The 20,521-nt window shown below is 42.0% G+C and overlaps 1 protein-coding gene across 8 annotated transcripts in view; it reads right to left on the reverse strand.

Annotated features, from left to right (window-relative positions):
* Positions 1–20,521, reverse strand: part of LOC110508187 (disco-interacting protein 2 homolog C) — a 257,629-nt gene that overhangs the window by 69,831 nt on the left and 167,277 nt on the right. For all 8 annotated transcript variants that reach the window (XM_036967148.1, XM_036967141.1, XM_036967142.1 and 5 more), the window contains 3 exons: positions 15,885–16,004; positions 15,438–15,635; positions 1,216–1,307 (listed from right to left, as the gene is read on the reverse strand). In XM_036967148.1, the coding sequence (XP_036823043.1) occupies positions 1,216–1,307; positions 15,438–15,635; positions 15,885–16,004 (410 nt within the window). The remainder of the gene's footprint in view (positions 1–1,215; positions 1,308–15,437; positions 15,636–15,884; positions 16,005–20,521) is intronic.

Consider the following 20,521-nt stretch of genomic DNA (forward strand, 5'->3'; position numbering starts at 1 on the left):
TAGTAAGTAAAGACAACAGTAGTAAAGATGGCAGTAGTAAAGACAACAGTAGTAAAGATGGCAGTAGTAAAGATAACAGTAGTAAAGATGGCAGTAGTAAAGATAACAGTAGTAAAGATAACAGTAGTAAAGATAACAGTAGTAAAGATGGCAGTAGTAAGTAAAGACAACAGTAGTAAAGATGGCAGTAGTAAAGATAACAGTTGTAAAGATAACAGTAGTAAAGATGGCAGTAGTAAAGATAACAGTAGTAAAGATAACAGTAGTAAAGATGGCAGTAGTAAAGATAACAGTAGTAAAGATAACAGTAGTAAAGATAACAGTAGTAAAGTTAACAGTAGTAAAGTTAACAGTAGTAAAGTTAACAGTAGTAAAGATAACAGTAGTAAAGATAACAGTAGTAAAGATAACAGTAGTAAAGATAACAGTAGTAAAGATAACAGTAGTAAAGATGGCAGTAGTAAGTAAAGACAACAGTAGTAAAGATAACAGTAGTAAAGATGGCAGTAGTAAGTAAAGACAACAGTAGTAAAGATGGCAGTAGTAAAGATAACAGTAGTAAAGATAATAGTTGTAAAGATAACAGTAGTAAAGATGGCAGTAGTAAAGATAACAGTAGTAAAGATGGCAGTAGTAAAGATGGCAGTAGTAAAGATGGCAGTAGTAAAGATAACAGTAGTAAAGATAACAGTAGTAAAGATGGCAGTAGTAAAGATAACAGTAGTAAAGATTGTAAAGATCTTAAGGGAGAGTGTACTGATACAGTCATGATAGATAACATAACAGTGGCCAGAGAAGTACCCAATCCTAGGCCATGTCCTGAGCCTGAACACGGAACATTAAGCCTCATGGCTGGTGCTTATCTTGGATCCTGGGGTGGGCATGATGCTCTTGCTGCTGGGTAAGATTCACTCTGCACGTAGACAGACGCTGGAGCTCAACCACAGGCCTCCCTTCCTCCAACTCTCCATCATTCCTTCCTCCCCTCAACCATTCCCTCTCTCCCTTCGACCATTCCCTCTCTCCTCCCTCGCGCCTCCCTTAATCCATCCATCCATCCCTTCATCACTCCCACCCTCCTTCACCCATTTTCTCCCTCCCCCATCTCTTTATCCCTCCTTCACTACTTCCCTCTATCCATCTCTCCCCCTTCACCTCTCCCCAACTCCATTCCTTCCTCTCTCCCTCTGTTATGGATTACCTCCCCGTACTCACCCGGTCTCCAGGTCTGACCATAGGTTCCTGCTTGTTCCCCAGCTTGTGGAGGATGTTATAGGCCACCTTCATACTCCGCACCCAAAGTTTTCCTACAGGGTTAAATCAAAATAAACACTGGTCACCGATCTGATTCAGAGGCTATGGACCCAGGGCAAAGATGTCAGCATCACTGTTATAGACCCACTCCAAACAACATGAGGAGGAAGAGGAAAGAGAGGGAGCACATCAAAGAGCAGCATGAGAAAAAATACAATGTAGGTTGCTTGAATAGATGATCGAAAAGCACAAAAAAGACAATGTCGTTTTTCTTATTCAATCTTCAGTACATTGTGGGGATGTCTGGTTATATTGGTTGGTAAAAATAATCAAGTTCCAGGTAACTAGAACCTCCCTTTTTGGATGGTGAACTAAACGTTATTTTGAGCCAAGTACTTAACATTTCTAGGAACCGAGTAAAGCTTGAAGAAAAACATTTGTACTCATATCAGTGAGAAAGCAAACGACTTGCCAGCGTTGTATTCATTAGAGCACAACATAACAAACTGTTTTGAAATGTTATGCAATGGAAATCAAAAATTAGCATTTCTTATTGGACAAGTTCAGGTAGTTTCTCCAAGTTTCTTCCATTTGGTGCCTAATGAAAACGACACAGCTCTGATCTGCCTGGTTACGGTACCAGTTCTCCAGATGCTGAGAGGAAGAGAGAGCTGAGGTTGTTCCTTGGAGGACTCTGAGGTAGCGTGGTGACAGTGTGTCTGGTCTTGTTTGCATCTCAAATGGCACCCTATTCCCTTTATAGTGCACTACTAGAAAGGGGTCCTATGGGCCCTGGTCAAAAGCAGTGCACTATATTGTATATAGGGTGCCATTTGAGAGAGAGACTTTCCTTTGAGGGCTGACTAACTGACTCAGTGGTGAAATGGGGACTGTGAAGAGTCATTCTTTGGCTGTGTCGTACCTACACTGTGTTTACACCCCACCCAACTCCTGGTTTGTCTAAACATGGTCAGGTTTGTGTGTGTGTGTGTGTGTGTGTGTGTGTGTGTGTGTGCACACGCATGCAACTTCTCTTTCTGTCAGTTTGGTGTTTTTTTCTTTCAGAGATCTCTAGGTGATCTCAGCTCTACAAGCTCAGTGGACTGATTCAATCTACTGCATGGATAGACATTTCAGCCTACAGTCCTGTGAAGGTGTACAAAAATAAAGTTTCAGCTAGCTTTCCCTCTGGAATTATTTTCAACTGGATTATTATATAAACTACTTAGCTTGGGAGCTTGAGTTAAACTAATGAGGGCATACAGCATAATTTAGGCATTATCATCATTTTCTTTATTAATGGACCATAGACAGTGAATAATGGAGAATATTACCTTCCTAGATACGGAGCGCTATGTTTCCATGATCACTTAATGAAGCACCCCAGTCAACAGTCATTTTATATTTAAATTACATAGGCCCAAATGGCACCATATCCCCCTACTTAGTACACTACTTTTGACCAGGGCTCTGGTCAAAGTAGTGCACTATATAAGGAATAGGGTGCCATTTGGGATACAGTACTGGAGGGAATGTTGTTCTATCATGGTGTTGTGATCTCTAGTCGGCCCAACGTTAAATGAAATGATCCTAATCTAATCATTTATCTAAGGATGGCTTAAATGGATACCACTCTTTCTACAATACATAGTGCTCATTTGTAAAGGATGGGATAGATATTGACTACAGTCCCACTGTTTAACTGCAGTGCAGTGTGTGCATTTAACTAGCCAAATTTTGGATGATAAATTCATGTAATTAAAAATATGAACTTTTTGGACCCAGAGACACTGATTAGGAGGAATGAATCCTATCTGTACTAAGATAAAGCTATCATGTAGGAGTTGAGGAATGAATCCTACCTGTATTACGATAAAGCTATCATGTAGGAGTTGAGGAATTAATTATATCTGTATTACGATAAAGCTATCATGTAGGAGTTGAGGAATGAATCCTATCTGTACTACGATAAAGCTATCATGTAGGAGTTGAGGAATGAATCCTACCTGTATTACGATAAAGCTATCATGTAGGAGTTGATGCTGTAAGCAAAATGACCTTGTCCTCGTCATGAAGCATCACAGAGAAACCAGAGGAATTAACAAGTGAGTAAAGAGAATGAGGCACAGCAAGGAGAGAGCGAGAGAGAGAAATAGTAGAGAGGTGAGTAGAGAGTGTAGAGAGAGTAAAGATAGTAGAGAGAGTAGAACATGTAGACAGAGAGAGAAGATAGTAGAGAGAGGAGAGTGGAGAGTAGACATAGTAGAGAGAGAGTAAAGATAGTAGAAAGAAAAGAGCGTGTAAACAGAGAGAGCAGAGAGGGAGTAGTGTGTAGACAGAGAGCGTAGAGAGAGTAGTGTGTAGACAGAGAGATTAGAGAGAGTTAAGATAGTAGAGAGAGAGTAGTGTGTAGACAGAGAGAGTAGAGAGAGTAAAGATAGTAGAGAGTGTAGACAGAGAGAGGAGCGAGAGTAAAGATAGTAGAGAGTAGAGTGTAGAGAGAGAGCAGAGATAGTACAGAGAGAGTAGTGTGTAGACTGAGAGGAGAGAGTAAAGATAGTATAGAGAGTAGTGTAGAGAGAGCAGAGATAGTAGAAAGAGAGTAAAGATAGTATAGAGAGAGTAGTGTGTAGACAGAGAGGAGAGAGTAAAGATAGTAGAGAGTGTAGAGAGAGCAGAGATAGTAGAAAGAGAGTAAAGATAGTATAGAGAGAGTAGTGTGTAGACAGAGAGAGGAGAGAGAGTAAAGGTAGTAGAGTGTGTAGACAGAGAGAGGAGAGAGAGTAAAGAGAGTAGAGAGTAGAGTAGAGAGAGAAATAGTAGAGAGGTGAGTAGAGAGTGTAGAGAGAGTAAAGATAGTAGAGAGAGTAGAACATGTAGACAGAGAGAGAAGATAGTAGAGAGAGGAGAGTGGAGAGTAGACATAGTAGAGAGAGAGTAAAGATAGTAGAAAGAAAAGAGCGTGTAAACAGAGAGAGCAGAGAGGGAGTAGTGTGTAGACAGAGAGCGTAGAGAGAGTAGTGTGTAGACAGAGAGATTAGAGAGAGTTAAGATAGTAGAGAGAGAGTAGTGTGTAGACAGAGAGAGTAGAGAGAGTAAAGATAGTAGAGAGTGTAGACAGAGAGAGGAGCGAGAGTAAAGATAGTAGAGAGTAGAGTGTAGAGAGAGAGCAGAGATAGTACAGAGAGAGTAGTGTGTAGACTGAGAGGAGAGAGTAAAGATAGTATAGAGAGTAGAGTGTAGAGAGAGCAGAGATAGTAGAAAGAGAGTAAAGATAGTATAGAGAGAGTAGTGTGTAGACAGAGAGGAGAGAGTAAAGATAGTAGAGTGTAGAGAGAGCAGAGATAGTAGAAAGAGAGTAAAGATAGTATAGAGAGAGTAGTGTGTAGACAGAGAGAGGAGAGAGAGTAAAGGTAGTAGAGTGTGTAGACAGAGAGAGGAGAGAGAGTAAAGAGAGTAGAGAGTAGAGTGTAGAGAGAGAGCAGAGATAAGAGAGAGAGTAAAGATAGTAGAGTGTAAAGAGATAGAGATAGTAGAGAGAGTAGAGCATGTAAACAGAGAGTAGAGAGAGTAAAGATAGGAGAGTAGAGTGTAGACAAAGACAGTAAAGACAGTAGAGAGAAAGTAAGAGAGAAAATAGAGAAAGTAGAGATAGTAGAGGGTGTAGGCGGAGAGAAGAGAGAGTAGAGAGCGAAAGACAGCGAAAGGGGTATTCCCAACTTTTGTGCATTTAACTAATAACAATACGGTGGGAATTATTCTGGGTGAGGGAGAACCTGCAAATATTACTGCCAGATACAGTGCCTTGCGAAAGTATTCGGCCCCCTTGAACTTTGCAACCTTTTGCCACATTTCAGGCTTCAAACATAAAGATATAAAACTGTATTTTTTGTGAAGAATCAACAACAAGTGGGACACAATCATGAAGTGGAACGACATTTATTGGATATTTCAAACTTTTTTAACAAATCAAAAACTGAAAAATTGGGCGTGCAAAATTATTCAGCCCCCTTAAGTTAATACTTTGTAGCGCAACCTTTTGCTGCGATTACAGCTGTAAGTCGCTTGGGGTATGTCTCTATCAGTTTTGCACATCGAGAGACTGACATTTTTTCCCATTCCTCCTTGCAAAACAGCTCGAGCTCAGTGAGGTTGGATGGAGAGCATTTGTGAACAGCAGTTTTCAGTTCTTTCCACAGATTCTCGATTGGATTCAGGTCTGGACTTTGACTTGGCCATTCTAACACCTGGATATGTTTATTTTTGAACCATTCCATTGTAGATTTTGCTTTATGTTTTGGATCATTGTCTTGTTGGAAGACAAATCTCCGTCCCAGTCTCAGGTCTTTTGCAGACTCCATCAGGTTTTCTTCCAGAATGGTCCTGTATTTGGCTCCATCCATCTTCCCATCAATTTGAACCATCTTCCCTGTCCCTGCTGGATAAAAGCAGGCCCAAACCATGATGCTGCCACCACCATGTTTGACAGTGGGGATGGTGTGTTCAGCTGTGTTGCTTTTACGCCAAACATAACGTTTTGCATTGTTGCCAAAAAGTTCAATTTTGGTTTCAGAGCACCTTCTTCCACATGTTTGGTGTGTCTCCCAGGTGGCTTGTGGCAAACTTTAAACAACACTTTTTATGGATATCTTTAAGAAATGGCTTTCTTCTTGCCACTCTTCCATAAAGGCCAGATTTGTGCAATATACGACTGATTGTTGTCCTATGGACATAGTCTCCCACCTCAGCTGTAGATCTCTGCAGTTCATCCAGAGTGATCATGGGCCTCTTGGCTGCATCTCTGATCAGTCTTCTCCTTGTATGAGCTGAAAGTTTAGAGGGACGGCCAGGTCTTGGTAGATTTGCAGTGGTCTGATACTCCTTCCATTTCAATATTATCGCTTGCACAGTGCTCCTTGGGATGTTTAAAGCTTGGGAAATCTTTTTGTATCCAAATCCGGCTTTAAACTTCTTCACAACAGTATCTCGGACCTGCCTGGTGTGTTCCTTGTTCTTCATGATGCTCTCTGCGCTTTTAACGGACCTCTGAGACTATCACGTGCATTTATACGGAGACTTGATTACACACAGGTGGATTGTATTTATCATCATTAGTCATTTAGGTCAACATTGGATCATTCAGAGATCCTCACTGAACTTCTGGAGAGAGTTTGCTGCACTGAAAGTAAAGGGGCTGAATAATTTTGCACGCCCAATTTTTCAGTTTTTGATTTGTTAAAAAAGTTTTAAATATCCAATAAATATCATTCCACTTCACGATTGTGTCCCACTTGTTGTTGATTCTTCACAAAAAAATACAGTTTTATATCTTTATGTTTGAAGCCTGAAATGTGGCAAAAGGTCGCAAAGTTCAAGGGGGCCGATACTTTCGCAAGGCACTGTATGTATATGATTGCCATAGCCTGAGGGACATCACATTCATTCCCTGAAGTATTTACATTGTATATAACTGACAAGTAATACATAGTGGAACCATCATCCATGTTGCTATTTATTTATTTGCCATTCCTTATTTTAATTTATTTAATGACAATTATTGACCAAAGATTACACACCAGCAGTACTGCTGTACCAGTATACATGATTATACTGTATGTACTATTATTACTACAACTAAAATGAACTGTATTTCAATATCCTCATTTCATTGTACTGTATTTACTGAAATGCTGTACCACTATACTGCTTTGGCAATATCTACAAATTGTATTTCATGCCAATAAAGCAATCTGACTTTGAGTAGAGAGAGGTAGAGACGTAGAGAGAGAGAGGTAGAGAGTGAGAGGTAGAGAGTGAGAGGTAGAGAGTGAGAGGCAGAGGTAGATAGCAAGAGGCAGAGGTAGAGAGCGAGAGAGGTAGAAGAAGAGAGCGAGAGAGGTAGAGGTATAGAGCGACAGAGGTAGAGAGCGAGAGAGGTAGAAAGAGTCCTGTTGGGGGAGGACACAGAGAGCTGTGGGTTGGCAGTGCACTACATTGCTGCCTGCCATAAGATGAGGGACAGTGTCTGACAGACCAATCAACCTGCACATGTCCTCTACTGTATGCTTATTGTTATTGTTCAATCCATTGTTATTTTGACCCTTGGTTATTGTTGTTACTGTTGTCCCGTTGACAATTTTAGTTTTTTTGTTGTTGAATTTATACCACCTTTTTCTCCCCAATTTCGTGGTATCCAATTATTAGTAGCAACTATCTTGTCTCATCGCTACAACTCCCATACGGGCTCAGGGGAGACGAAGGTCGAAAGTCATGCGTCCTCCGATACACAACGCAACCAAGCCACTGATTCTTGACACAGCGCGCATCCAACCCGGAAGCCAGCCGCATCAATGTGTCAGAGGAAACATTGTGCACCTGGCGACCTTGGTTAGCGTGCACTGCGCCCGCCACAGGAGTCGCTGGTGCGCGATGAAACAAGGATATCCCTACCGACCAAACCCTCCCTAACCCGGACGACACTAGGCCAATTGTGGACCTCCCGGTCGCGGCCGGTTGCGACAGAGCCTGGGCGTGAACCCAGAGTCTCTGGTGGCCACCCGGGAGGCCCCCCATTGACAATTTTGATTCTTAATAATTTCATATTGTAAATATCCAAAGTAAGCTTGGGAAATATGTACATTGTTGCGTCATGCCAATAAAGCAAATTGAATTGAATAGAGAAAAAAAATTGAGAGAGAGAGTAGAAAGAGAAATGGGTAAGGTAAGAAGAGCACGAGAGAGAGTAGAAAGAGACGACAGAGAGACTACAGAGAGAGAAAGAGCGAGAAAGAGAGAGAGACGACAGAGGCTCACTCAAAGTTCACTTCAGAGAGTCAGATTAAGATTCAGCACTGCACACTGAAGACAGACAGTTGTTCACACAACACAGGGCCCAGTAGCCCTCTCTCACCCGGCCAACCGTCTCTTCCCTCCCAGAGAGCTGGGCCTCGAAGCTAGGCTCCTGACACAGGGTATGCTGGCTGCAGACATTTCACAGTCTGGTGAGCACTGTCCAATCAGCCACCTCACTTTATAAATCAATATGTTCACAGCGACAGCCTTACAGACAGAGCAGACTGACAGACACTGCACTAGTTCCATTCAGGCCTGATTTGGGCTGCATGATGGTGCTAACTGACTGGGGTTTTATGGCTACATCCCAAATGGCACACTATTTTCAATATACTGCACTACTGTTAACCAGAGCCCTATGGGCCTTAGTTAAAAGTATTGCACTATATAGGAAATAGGGTGCCATTTGGGAAGCAGCCTATGGTATTCCTGTGGGGGATGCTGCCTATCTGCCAGTCATGTCTCCATGACTCAGTTAGCAGCGGGTGGGGAGCTGGGACATGGTGTGCAGGATTGTCTACGGTTTCACCCCAAATGGCACACTATTCCCTATGTAGTGCTCTACTTTTGACTACGACCCATAGAGATCTGGTCAAAAGTAGAGCACTATATAGAGGATAGGGTGCCATTCGGGACGCAAACTACATGTCATTTCATTCTCACAGCTTCACAGGGGCCCTCCCCAGAAGTTCTAAATTCATAAAAGCTGGTGTACTGAGGCAGAGCTTGTCTCTCCAAATAATTGTACACCCCTCGACCAAACTATTTTTTTAAAGTGGGACTTGGGAGAATAACTTGAATCTAAGTAAGCAGAGAGGAATAGTCTGAGTGTCTAGTGTCACAGTATTACAATGCAGGGCTGCAAACATAATGCAATACACTTCTCGATTGCCACTTATTTATTAACAAGAGTGGATTTAACTTTTCATATTTGAAATCTATTACAATACACTTAACTTAAAGACCTCTAAGTGAGAGACAGTATTATAAGTATTATACCACTCAACTAAATAGCTATGTAAATTAGAAATGTGGGGGTCCAGCGTGACTCAGTTGGTAGAGCATGGCGTTTGCAACGCCAGGGTTGTGGGTTGGATTCCCACGGGGACCAGTACAGAAAAAAGTATGAAAATGTCTCTGGACAAGAGCATCTGCTAAATTACAAAAATGTCAAATGCACAGTACGTCAAAAGATTGGACACACCTACTCATTCAAGGGTTTTTCCTTATTTTTACTATTTTCTACATTGTAGAATAATAGTGAAGACATCACAAATATGAAATAACACATATGGAATCATGTAGTAACCAAAAAAGTGTCTAACAAATCAAAATATATTTGATATTTTAAATTATTCAAAGGAGCCACCCTTTGCCTTGATGACGTATTATACCACTGAACTAAATAGCTAAATTATCCAAGATGGCGTAGCAGTCAGACGTCTTTGTCCTTCTATCCTTCTATTTTTCTTTGCATATATTTTCATATTTTTCTAAACCTCAACTTCAAAATACTCTCCGGCAACCCGCCTCACCCAATCTGGATCTGTTTTTTTTTAAAGTATTTTTATTTACCTCGGAACCGGACTCCCCCAACACAAGCTAGCCAGCTCACTAGCTACTAGCTAGTAGTCAGCTAACCACTGCTAGCGGTCATCAGCTAACCTTTAGCTTGGAAAGCTCTCACCAGTTTGTACAACGTGATTCAAATCAGAGCATACCAGACCTATTCTCTCTCCATATCCCCAGATTCCTACCGCAAGCTCTGAACCTTTTCACCTGGATCATCGCAGCTAGCTAGCTGCAATCCGAGTGACTATTCCTGGCTAACGTCTGTCCAGAAGCATGCACCAACTAGCCTGGAGCTAGCCCATGCTAGGACCAACTCCCGGCTAGCTGAATAGGCCCATCAGCCACTCCTGGGCTACAATACCCGGACCCCTTCTACTGCCGGTATGGGGCACGGAACCCCGCCGATCCTTCACGACTTCCGTAATCTGCTCGAGGGGGTACTCAACTGGCCCCTGCGCCGTGACGTCCCCTGAATGTCCATCTGCTAGCCGCAGCCCGCTAGCTGTCTAGATCCTATTGGACTGTTACCTGAATAGATCCATCGGCCAATTTCTTGGACCACTATACCTATTTTGCCAATTGGACTTGGACCCCTCTGCTACTCGGAACCCTACTAATCCATCGCGACTGGTCTATCAACGCCACCGCACGTGGAGGCTTAAACAGACTTTCCTCCGTCGCGACGTCCCTCTAAGGCCCTTCTGCTAGCTTGCTATCCCCGGCCTGCTAGCGGTCTGAATCGCCGTGTCTCCAGCCAGCCCAACCAGTCACTGGACTCCTATGATCACTCGGCTACGCAGGCCTCTCTCTAAAATCAATATGTCTTGTCCAATTACTGTCCTGGTTAGTGATTATTGTCTTATTTCACTGTAGAGTCTCAATATGCCTTAACCAACCATTTAGTTAACCTGGTTTAAACGTCTGTAAAGACAATATATCTCTCATCATTACTCAATGCCTAGGTTTATCTCCAATGTACTCCCATCCTACCATACCTTTGTCTGTACATTATGCCTTGAATCTATTCTATCGCGTCCAGAAACCTGCTCCTTTTACTCTCTGTTCCGAACGTACTAGACGACCAGTTATGATAGCCTTTAGCCATACCCTTATCCTACTCCTCCTCTGTTCCTCTGGTGATGTAGAGGGTAATCCAGGCCCTGCAGTGCCTAGCTCCACTCCTACTCTACAGGTGCTCTTATTTGTTAACTGTAAAAGCCTTGGTTCAATGCATGTTAGCATTAGAAGCCTCCTCCCTAAATTTGTTTTATTCACTGCTTTAGCACACTCTGCCAACCCGGATGTCCTAGCTGTGTCTGAATCCTGGCTTAGGAAGACCACCAACTCCCCTGAAATTTCCATCTCTAACTATAACATTTTCCGACAAGATAGAACTGCCAAAGGTTGCAATCTACTGCAGAGATATCCTGCAGAGTTCTGTCTTACTGTCCAGGTATTTACACAAACAACTTGAGCTTCTACTTTTAAAAATCCACCTTTCCAGAAACAAGTCTCTCACCGTTGCCGCTTGCTATAGACCACCAGCTGAATTGATTGCCCCCATCTATCTTCAGAGCTCGTGCTGCTAGGTGACCTAAACTGGGACATGCTTAACACCCTGGCCATCCTACAATATAAGCTTGATTCCCTCAATCTCACACAAATTATCAATAAACCCACCAGGTACAACCCCAAATCCGTAAACATGGGCACCCTCATAGCATCCTAACCAACTTGCCCTCCAAATACACCTCTGCTGTTTTCAACCAAGATCTCAGCGATCACTGCCTCATTGCCTGCATCCGTAATGGGTCTGCGGTCAAATTACCACCCCTCATCACTGTCAAATGCTCCCTAAAACACTTCAGCAAGCAGGCATTTCTAATCGACCTGGCCCGGGTATCCTGGAAGGATATTGACCTCATCCCGTCAGTAGAGGATGCCTGGTTATTCTTTAAAAGTGCCTTCCTTACCCATCTTAAAAGAGCATGCCCCATTCAATTTTTTTTTAACCAGGAACAAATACAGCCCTTGGTTCTCTCCAGACCCGACTGCCCTTGACCAGAACAAAAACATCCTGTGGCATTCTGCATTAGCATCATATAGCCCCCGTGATATGCAACTTTTCTGGGAAGATAGGAACCAAAATACACAGGCAGTTAGAAAAGCTAAGACTAGATTTTTCAAGCAGAAATTTGCATCCTGTAGCACAAACTCAAAAAGGTTCTGGGACACTGTAAAGTCCATGGAGAATAAGAGCACCTCCTCCCAGCTGCCCACTGCACTGAGGCTAGGAAACACTGTCACCACTGATAAAACCACTATAACTGAGAATTTCACTAAGCATTTTTCTAAAGCTGGCCATGATTTCCACCTGGCTACCCCTACCCTGGTCAACAGCACTGCACCCCCCACAGCAACTCGCCCAAGCCTCCCCATTTCTCCTTCACCAAAATCCAGGTAGCTGATGTTCTGAATGAGCTGCAAAATCTGGACCCCTACAAATCAGCCGGGCTAGACAATCTGGACCCTCTATTTCTAAAATGATCTGCCGAAATTGTTGCAACCGCTATTACTAGCCTATTCAACCCCGCTTTCATATCATCTGAGATACTCAAAGATCGAAAACTTCCGCAGTCATCCCCCTTTTCAAAGGGGGTGACACTCTAGACCCAAACTGCTACAGACCTATATCTATCCTACCCTGCCTTTCTAAGGTCTTCGAAAGACAAGTTAACAAACAGATTACCGACCATTTCGAATCCCACCGTACCTTCTCCGCTATGCAATCTGGTATCAGAGCTGGTCATGGGTGCACCTCAGCCACGCTCAAGGTTCTAAACAACACCATAACCGCCATCGATAAGAGACATTACTGTGCAGCCGTATTCATCGACCTGGCCAAGGCTTTCGACTCTGTCAATCACCACATTCTTATTGGCAGACTCAACAGCCTTGGTTTCTCAAATGATTGCCTCGCCTGCTTCACCAACTACTTCTCTGACAGAGTTCAGTGTGTAAAATTGGAGGGCCTGTTGTCCGGACCTCTGGCAGTCTCTATGGGGGTGCCACAGGGTTCAATTCTCGGCCGACTCTCTTCTCTGTATACATCAATGTTGTCGCTCTTGCTGCTGGTGATTCTCTGATCCACCTCTACGCAGACGACACCATTCTGTATACCTCTGGCCCTTCTTTGGACAATGTTAACTAAGCTCCAGACGAGCTTCAATGCCATACAACTCTCCTTCCGTGGCCTCCAACTGCTCTTAAATGCTCTTAAAACTAAATGCATGCTCTTCAACCGATCGCTGCCCGCACCTACCCGCACGTCCAGCATCACTACTCTGGACGGCTCTGACTTAGAATATGTGGACAACTACAAATACCTAGGTGTCTGGCTAGACTGTAAACTCTCCTTCCAGGCTCACATTAAGCATCTCCAATAAAAAACTAAATCTAGAATCGGCTTCCTATTTTGCAACAAAGCATCCATCACTCATGCTGCCAAACATACCCTCGTAAAACTGACCATACTACCGAGCCGACTTCGGCGATGTCATTTACAAAATAGTCTCCAACACTCTACTCAACAAATTAGATGCAGTCTATCATAGTGCCATTCGTTTTGTCACCAAAGCCCCATATACTACCCACCACTGCGACCTGTACGCTCTCGTTGGCTGACCCTCGCTTCATACCCATCGCCAAACCCACTGGCTCCAGGTCATCTACAAGTCTCTGCTAGGTAAAGCCCTGCCTTATCTCAGCTCACTGGTCACCATAGCAGCACCCACCCGTAGCATGCGCTCCAGCAGGTATATGTCACTGGTCACCCCCAAAGCCAATTCTTCCATTGGTCACCTTTCCTTCCAGTTCTCTGCTGCCAATGACTGGAACAAACTAACAAAAAAGAAGATAGCCCTATTTGGTTAAAGACCAAGTCCATATTATGGCAAGAACAGCTCAAATAAGCAAAGAGAAATGACAGTCCACCAATACTTTAAGACATGAAGGTCAGTCAATCTAGAAGATTTCAAGAACTTTGAAAGTTTCTTCAAGTGCAGTTGCAAAAACCATCAAGCGCTATGATGAAACTCAAAAATTGCATCCCAAATAAATGTTTTACAGAGTTCAAGTCACAGACACATCTCAACATCAATTGTTCAGAGGATACTGCGTGAATCAGGCTTTCATGGTTGAATTGCTGCAAAGAAACCACTACTAAAGGACAACAATAAGAAGAAGACACTTGCTTGGGACAAGAAACACGAGCATTGGACATTAGACCAGTGGAAATCTGTCCTTTGTTCTGATGAGTCCAAATTTGAGATTTTGGGTTCCAACCGTCGTGTCTGCTTGAGACGCAGAGTAAGTGAACAGATGATCTCTGCATGTGTGGTTCCCACCGTGGAGCATGGAGGATGAGGTGTGATGGTGTGGGGGTGCTGTGATCTGTGATTTATTTAGAATCTGCAGCGATATGCCATCCCATCTTGTTTGAGTTTAGACTATCATTTGTTTTTCAACAGGACAATGACCCAATACACCTCCAGGCTGTGTAAGGGCTATTTGACCAAGAAGGAGAGTGATGGAGTGCTGCATCAGATGACCTGGCCTCTACAATCACCCTACCTCAAACCAATTGCGATGGTTTCGATGAATTGGACCGCAGAGTGAAGGAAAAGCAGGCCAGCATATGTGGGAACTCCTTCAGGACTGTTGGAAAAGCATTCCAGGTGAAGATGGTTAAGAGAACGCCAAGAGTGTGCAAAGCTGTAATCAAGGCAACGGGTGGCTACTTTGAAGAATCTAAAATATATTGGATTTGTTTAACACTTTTTTGGTTACTACAAGATTCCATATGTACCATTTCATAGTTTTGATGTCTTCACCATTATTCTACAATGTAGAAAATTGTAAAAATAAAGAAAAACCCTGGAATGAGTAGGTGTGTCCAAACTTTTGACAGGTACTGTATATGTAAATTAAACAACTACAGTAAAACCACTGCACCAGTGTTGTGCCACAGTACAGTACATTTTCTTCAAAAAGTATTCTTCCACATAAAGTACTTTGCGTTCCTCGTGTGGCTGTCAATAATAGCATTCATATGCTTAAGCACCAGGTAGCAGTATTGATTGGTGCTTGTCTGTACTTAATAAGGTTGGTGGGATGGCTGAGCATGAAGCAGCATCGAATAAAGGAAACCCTCCTGAGTACTCCACTGCAGCACGCATGGCTTTGTGTCCCAAATGACAATCTCTATTCAGTGCACAACTTTTGACCAGGGCACATAGGGTTCTTGTCAAAAATAGTGCACAATATAGGGACTAGGGTGCCATTTGGAATGTACCCATGGAATCAATCACAGTTATGGAGTCTCTCAGTGGATCGTTAACATATCCAACAGTAAAAGTGTTGCTGCTTCACTCACAGAATAAATAAACAGTCCTGGATGGCTGGGTCATGGTATTATTATGAAGGCAAAGCTATAGGTCAAAGTTATAGAAGAGAATAGGACACTTTCATTACTGGTACAGAACACACTTTCATTGCCATCTCACTGGTGATTTGTCTTTAGTGTTTCAATCATGTGCCGTATTAGCCAATCCTTTAGATGAGTGTAGCGGGCTGTGTCCTTACTGTTACGTTTGAATGATAGACGTGACCACTGATGTCAGTAACCCGAGAGTCAAACACTAACAATAACATATCATGTGAGTGACGCACTGCTCGTACTGTGCGGACATAACACCTACCGTAGGTTAAAATGTACAGTGGTTTTCCGTTGGTGTCCATAGTGGTGAGGCATGGGGCTTTGGGAGAGATGGTGCCCCACCTCTGCAGAGCAGCCTCCAACGACGGGGGCCAGTTAGTGACCACCCCTAGCTGCTCCCCCCTCATCGCCAGCATCTGAGCCCCCTCCGCTTTGGGCTGGTTGGGGTCAGGCTGTTGCACTGGAGCATCACAGGAACAACACAATGTTTTAGATTGTAATGTGGCAAAGAGGTTTTCAATTAATAACAACTTTTTTCATAACCTGTAATAATATAATAACATTCTGTATTGTAACAGCAAATTCATTGAGTTTTTACACATTCAGAAAATCAACCTTCAGAGGTCTTGAGTGCATCCAAAATGACTCCCTGTGCTCTATATAGTGCATTACCTTTGACCAGAGCACTATGGGATGGATGCCTTCTTACCCTCTAGAAGTTCTTCAAAATCGTCGACAAAGAATTCTCTTAAGGGAGGCCGTTTAGGTCTCTTCAATGTGTTGACTAGCTGCTGGATTTTGGCCGACACACGGCCACCTACTGGAACGCCTGTAAGGGTCACACACACACACACACATACACACACACACACACACACACACACACACACACACACACACACACACACACACACACACACACACACACACACACAGATCAATACACACACGTAGAAACTTCTATACTTCATGGAAACTTCTATATGTCTAATTGGACTGGCAAGGCCACTTTTTCCAAGTCTTCAGAGAGGAGACAGCCACACTTCACTGGGCAATATCCAAAGTGTCTTCTCTACTGTCTCAAACCCCTGCTTTAGTTTCAATGACACTAAACCCTGGCCATTTCTCTTATCATATGAGGTCCAGAGCCTGCGGGTTTTCTGTTCTACGCGATAATTAATTGTACACACCTGGTGTTCCAGGTCTAAATCAGTCCCTGATTAGAGGGGAACAATGAAAAAATTCAGTGGAACTGGCTTCGAGGTCCAGAGTTGAGTTGGAGGGGATAAACCTTCATACACAGTGGAAAGTGTCAAAGTCAAGGGTTAAACCGTGGATAGAAAGCAACACAGTAAAAATCAGTCCTGACCAAAGCTGATTTCACAAATAACCGAAATCTGTGTAAAGCACGATCACTGCGTAACCTGTGTTAGGCTATATATATCAAGAAAAAAGAAGAAAAAAAAAAAGAAAAACGAAACATTTTGAATCTGTAAAACACAAGTTTGGCCTTGGTACTGAAGGAGAAAGGTGTAGTTATTTTCAGAGCCTCCATGAGTGTTGTAGTCCAGTAAACCCCATCTGTAAAGCTTGGGACTTGATCTATCAAGCAGACACTCGACGACGTGTGCTCTGTGCACTCAACAAATCTATTCCTCAGCACTATTGACTGGAGCATCTGATGAACATATTCGCCTGCGCGATGCCGTATGCCTCAGGAGAACAAATTAAAATAGCAGAGAGGTCCACATTGGCATACTCCATGATCTGACCGCAGCTCATTCAGAACAAATGTCAGAACAAATGACACCATGACACAGGCATATCAGAACAAACTGACATGACACCATCATATCAAAACAAACTGAAATGACACCATGACACCATCATATCAAAACAAACTGACATGACACCAGGACACCATCATATCAGAACATACTGACATGACACCATGACACCATCATATCAGAACATACTGACACGACACCATCATATCAGAACATACTGACACGACACCATGACCGCAACATTACAAAACAAACTGACATGACACCATGACACAGACATATCAGAACAAACTGACATGACACCATGACACCATCATATCAAAACAAACTGACATGACACCAACATATCAGAACAAACTGACATGACACCATCATATCAAAACAAACTGACATGACACCATCATATCAAAACAAACTGACATGACACCAACATATCAGAACAAACTGACATGACACCATGACACAGATATATCAAAACAAACTGACATGACACCATGACACCATCATATCAGAACAAACTGACATGACACCAACATATCAGAACAAACTGACATGACACCAACATATCAGAACAAACTGACATGACACCATCATATCAAAACAAACTGACATGACACCAACATATCAAAACAAACTGACATGACACCATGACACCATCATATCAGAACAAACTGACATGACACCAACATATCAGAACAAACTGACATGACACCATCATATCAAAACAAACTGACATGACACCATGACACCATCATATCAGAACAAACTGACATGACACCAACATATCAGAACAAACTGACATGACACCATGACACCATCATATCAAAACAAACTGACATGACACCAACATATCAGAACAAACTGACCAAAACAAACTGACATGACACCATGACACCAACATATCAGAACAAACTGACATGACACCATGACACCAACATATCAGAACAAACTGACATAACACCATGACACCATCATATCAAAACAAACTGACATGACACCATGACACCAACATATCAAAACAAACTGACATGACACCATGACACCATCATATCAAAACAAACTGACATGACACCATGACACCATCATATCAAAACAAACTGACATGACACCATCATATCAAAACAAACTGACATGACACCATGACACAGATATATCAAAACAAACTGACATGACACCATGACACAGACATATCAAAACAAACTGACATGACACCATGACACCATCATATCAAAACAAACTGACATGACACCATGACACCATCATATCAAAACAAACTGACATGACAACATGACACAGACATATCAGAACAAACTGACATGACACCATCATATCAAAACAAACTGACATGACACCAACATATCAGAACAAACTGACATGACACCATCATATCAAAACAAACTGACATGACACCATCATATCAAAACAAACTGACATGACACCATCATATCAAAACAAACTGACATGACACCATCATATCAAAACAAACTGACATGACACCATCATATCAGAACAAACTGACATGACACCATGACACCATCATATCAAAACAAACTGACATGACAACATGACACAGACATATCAGAACAAACTGACATGACACCATCATATCAAAACAAACTGACATGACACCAACATATCAGAACAAACTGACATGACACCATGACACCATCATATCAAAACAAACTGACATGACACCATCATATCAAAACAAACTGACATGACACCATCATATCAAAACAAACTGACATGACACCATCATATCAAAACATACTGACATGACACCATCATATCAAAACAAACTGACATGACACCATGACACAGACATATCAAAACAAACTGACATGACACCATGACACCATCATATCAAAACAAACTGACATGACACCAATATATCAGAACAAACTGACATGACACCATGACACCATCATATCAAAACAAACTGACATGACACCATCATATCAAAACAAACTGACATGACACCATCATATCAAAACATACTGACATGACACCATCATATCAAAACAAACTGACATGACACCATCATATCAAAACAAACTGACATGACACCATGACACAGATATATCAAAACAAACTGACATGACACAGACATATCAAAACAAACTGACATGACACCATCATATCAAAACAAACTGACATGACACCATGACACCATCATATCAAAACAAACTGACATGACACCAACATATCAAAACAAACTGACATGACACCATCATATCAAAACAAACTGACATAACACCATCATATCAAAACAAACTGACATGACACCAACATATCAGAACAAACTGAAATGACACCATGACACCATCATATCAAAACAAACTGACATGACAACATGACACAGACATATCAGAACAAACTGACATGACACCATCATATCAAAACAAACTGACATGACAACATGACACAGACATATCAGAACAAACTGACATGACACCATCATATCAAAACAAACTGACATGACACCATGACACCATCATATCAAAACAAACTGACATGACACCATGACACAGATATATCAAAACAAACTGACATGACACCATGACACAGACATATCAAAACAAACTGACATGACACCATGACACCATCATATCAAAACAAACTGACATGACACCATCATATCAAAACAAACTGACATGACACCATCATATCAAAACAAACTGACATGACACCAACATATCAAAACAAACTGACATGACACCATCATATCAAAACAAACTGACATAACACCATCATATCAAAACAAAACTGACATGACACCAACATATCGGAACAAACTGAAATGACACGATCACATCAGAACAAACTGACATGACACAATGACACCATCATATCAAAACAAACTGACATGACACCATGACACCATCATATCAAAACAAACTGACATGACACCAACATATCAAAACAAACTGACATGACACCATCATATCAAAACAAACTGACATGACACCATCATATCAAAACAAACTGACATGACACCATGACACCATCATATCAAAACAAACTGACATGACAACATGACACAGACATATCAGAACAAACTGACATGACACCATGACACCATCATATCAAAACAAACTGACATGACAACATGACACAGACATATCATATCAAAACAAACTGACATGACACCATCATATCAAAACATACTGACATGACACCATCATATCAAAACAAACTGACATGACACCATCATATCAAAACAAACTGACATGACACCATGACACAGATATATCAAAACAAACTGACATGACACCATGACACAGACATATCAAAACAAACTGACATGACACCATCATATCAAAACAAACTGACATTACACCAATATATCAGAACAAACTGACATGACACCATGACACCATCATATCAAAACAAACTGACATGACACCATCATATCAAAACAAACTGACATGACAACATGACACAGACATATCAGAACAAACTGACATGACACCATCATATCAAAACAAACTGACATGACACCATGACACCATCATATCAAAACAAACTGACATGACACCATGACACAGATATATCAAAA

Source organism: Oncorhynchus mykiss, chromosome 28 (genome assembly GCF_013265735.2).
Source record: "Oncorhynchus mykiss isolate Arlee chromosome 28, USDA_OmykA_1.1, whole genome shotgun sequence".
In the NCBI taxonomy this organism is placed as follows: Eukaryota; Metazoa; Chordata; class Actinopteri; order Salmoniformes; family Salmonidae; genus Oncorhynchus; species Oncorhynchus mykiss.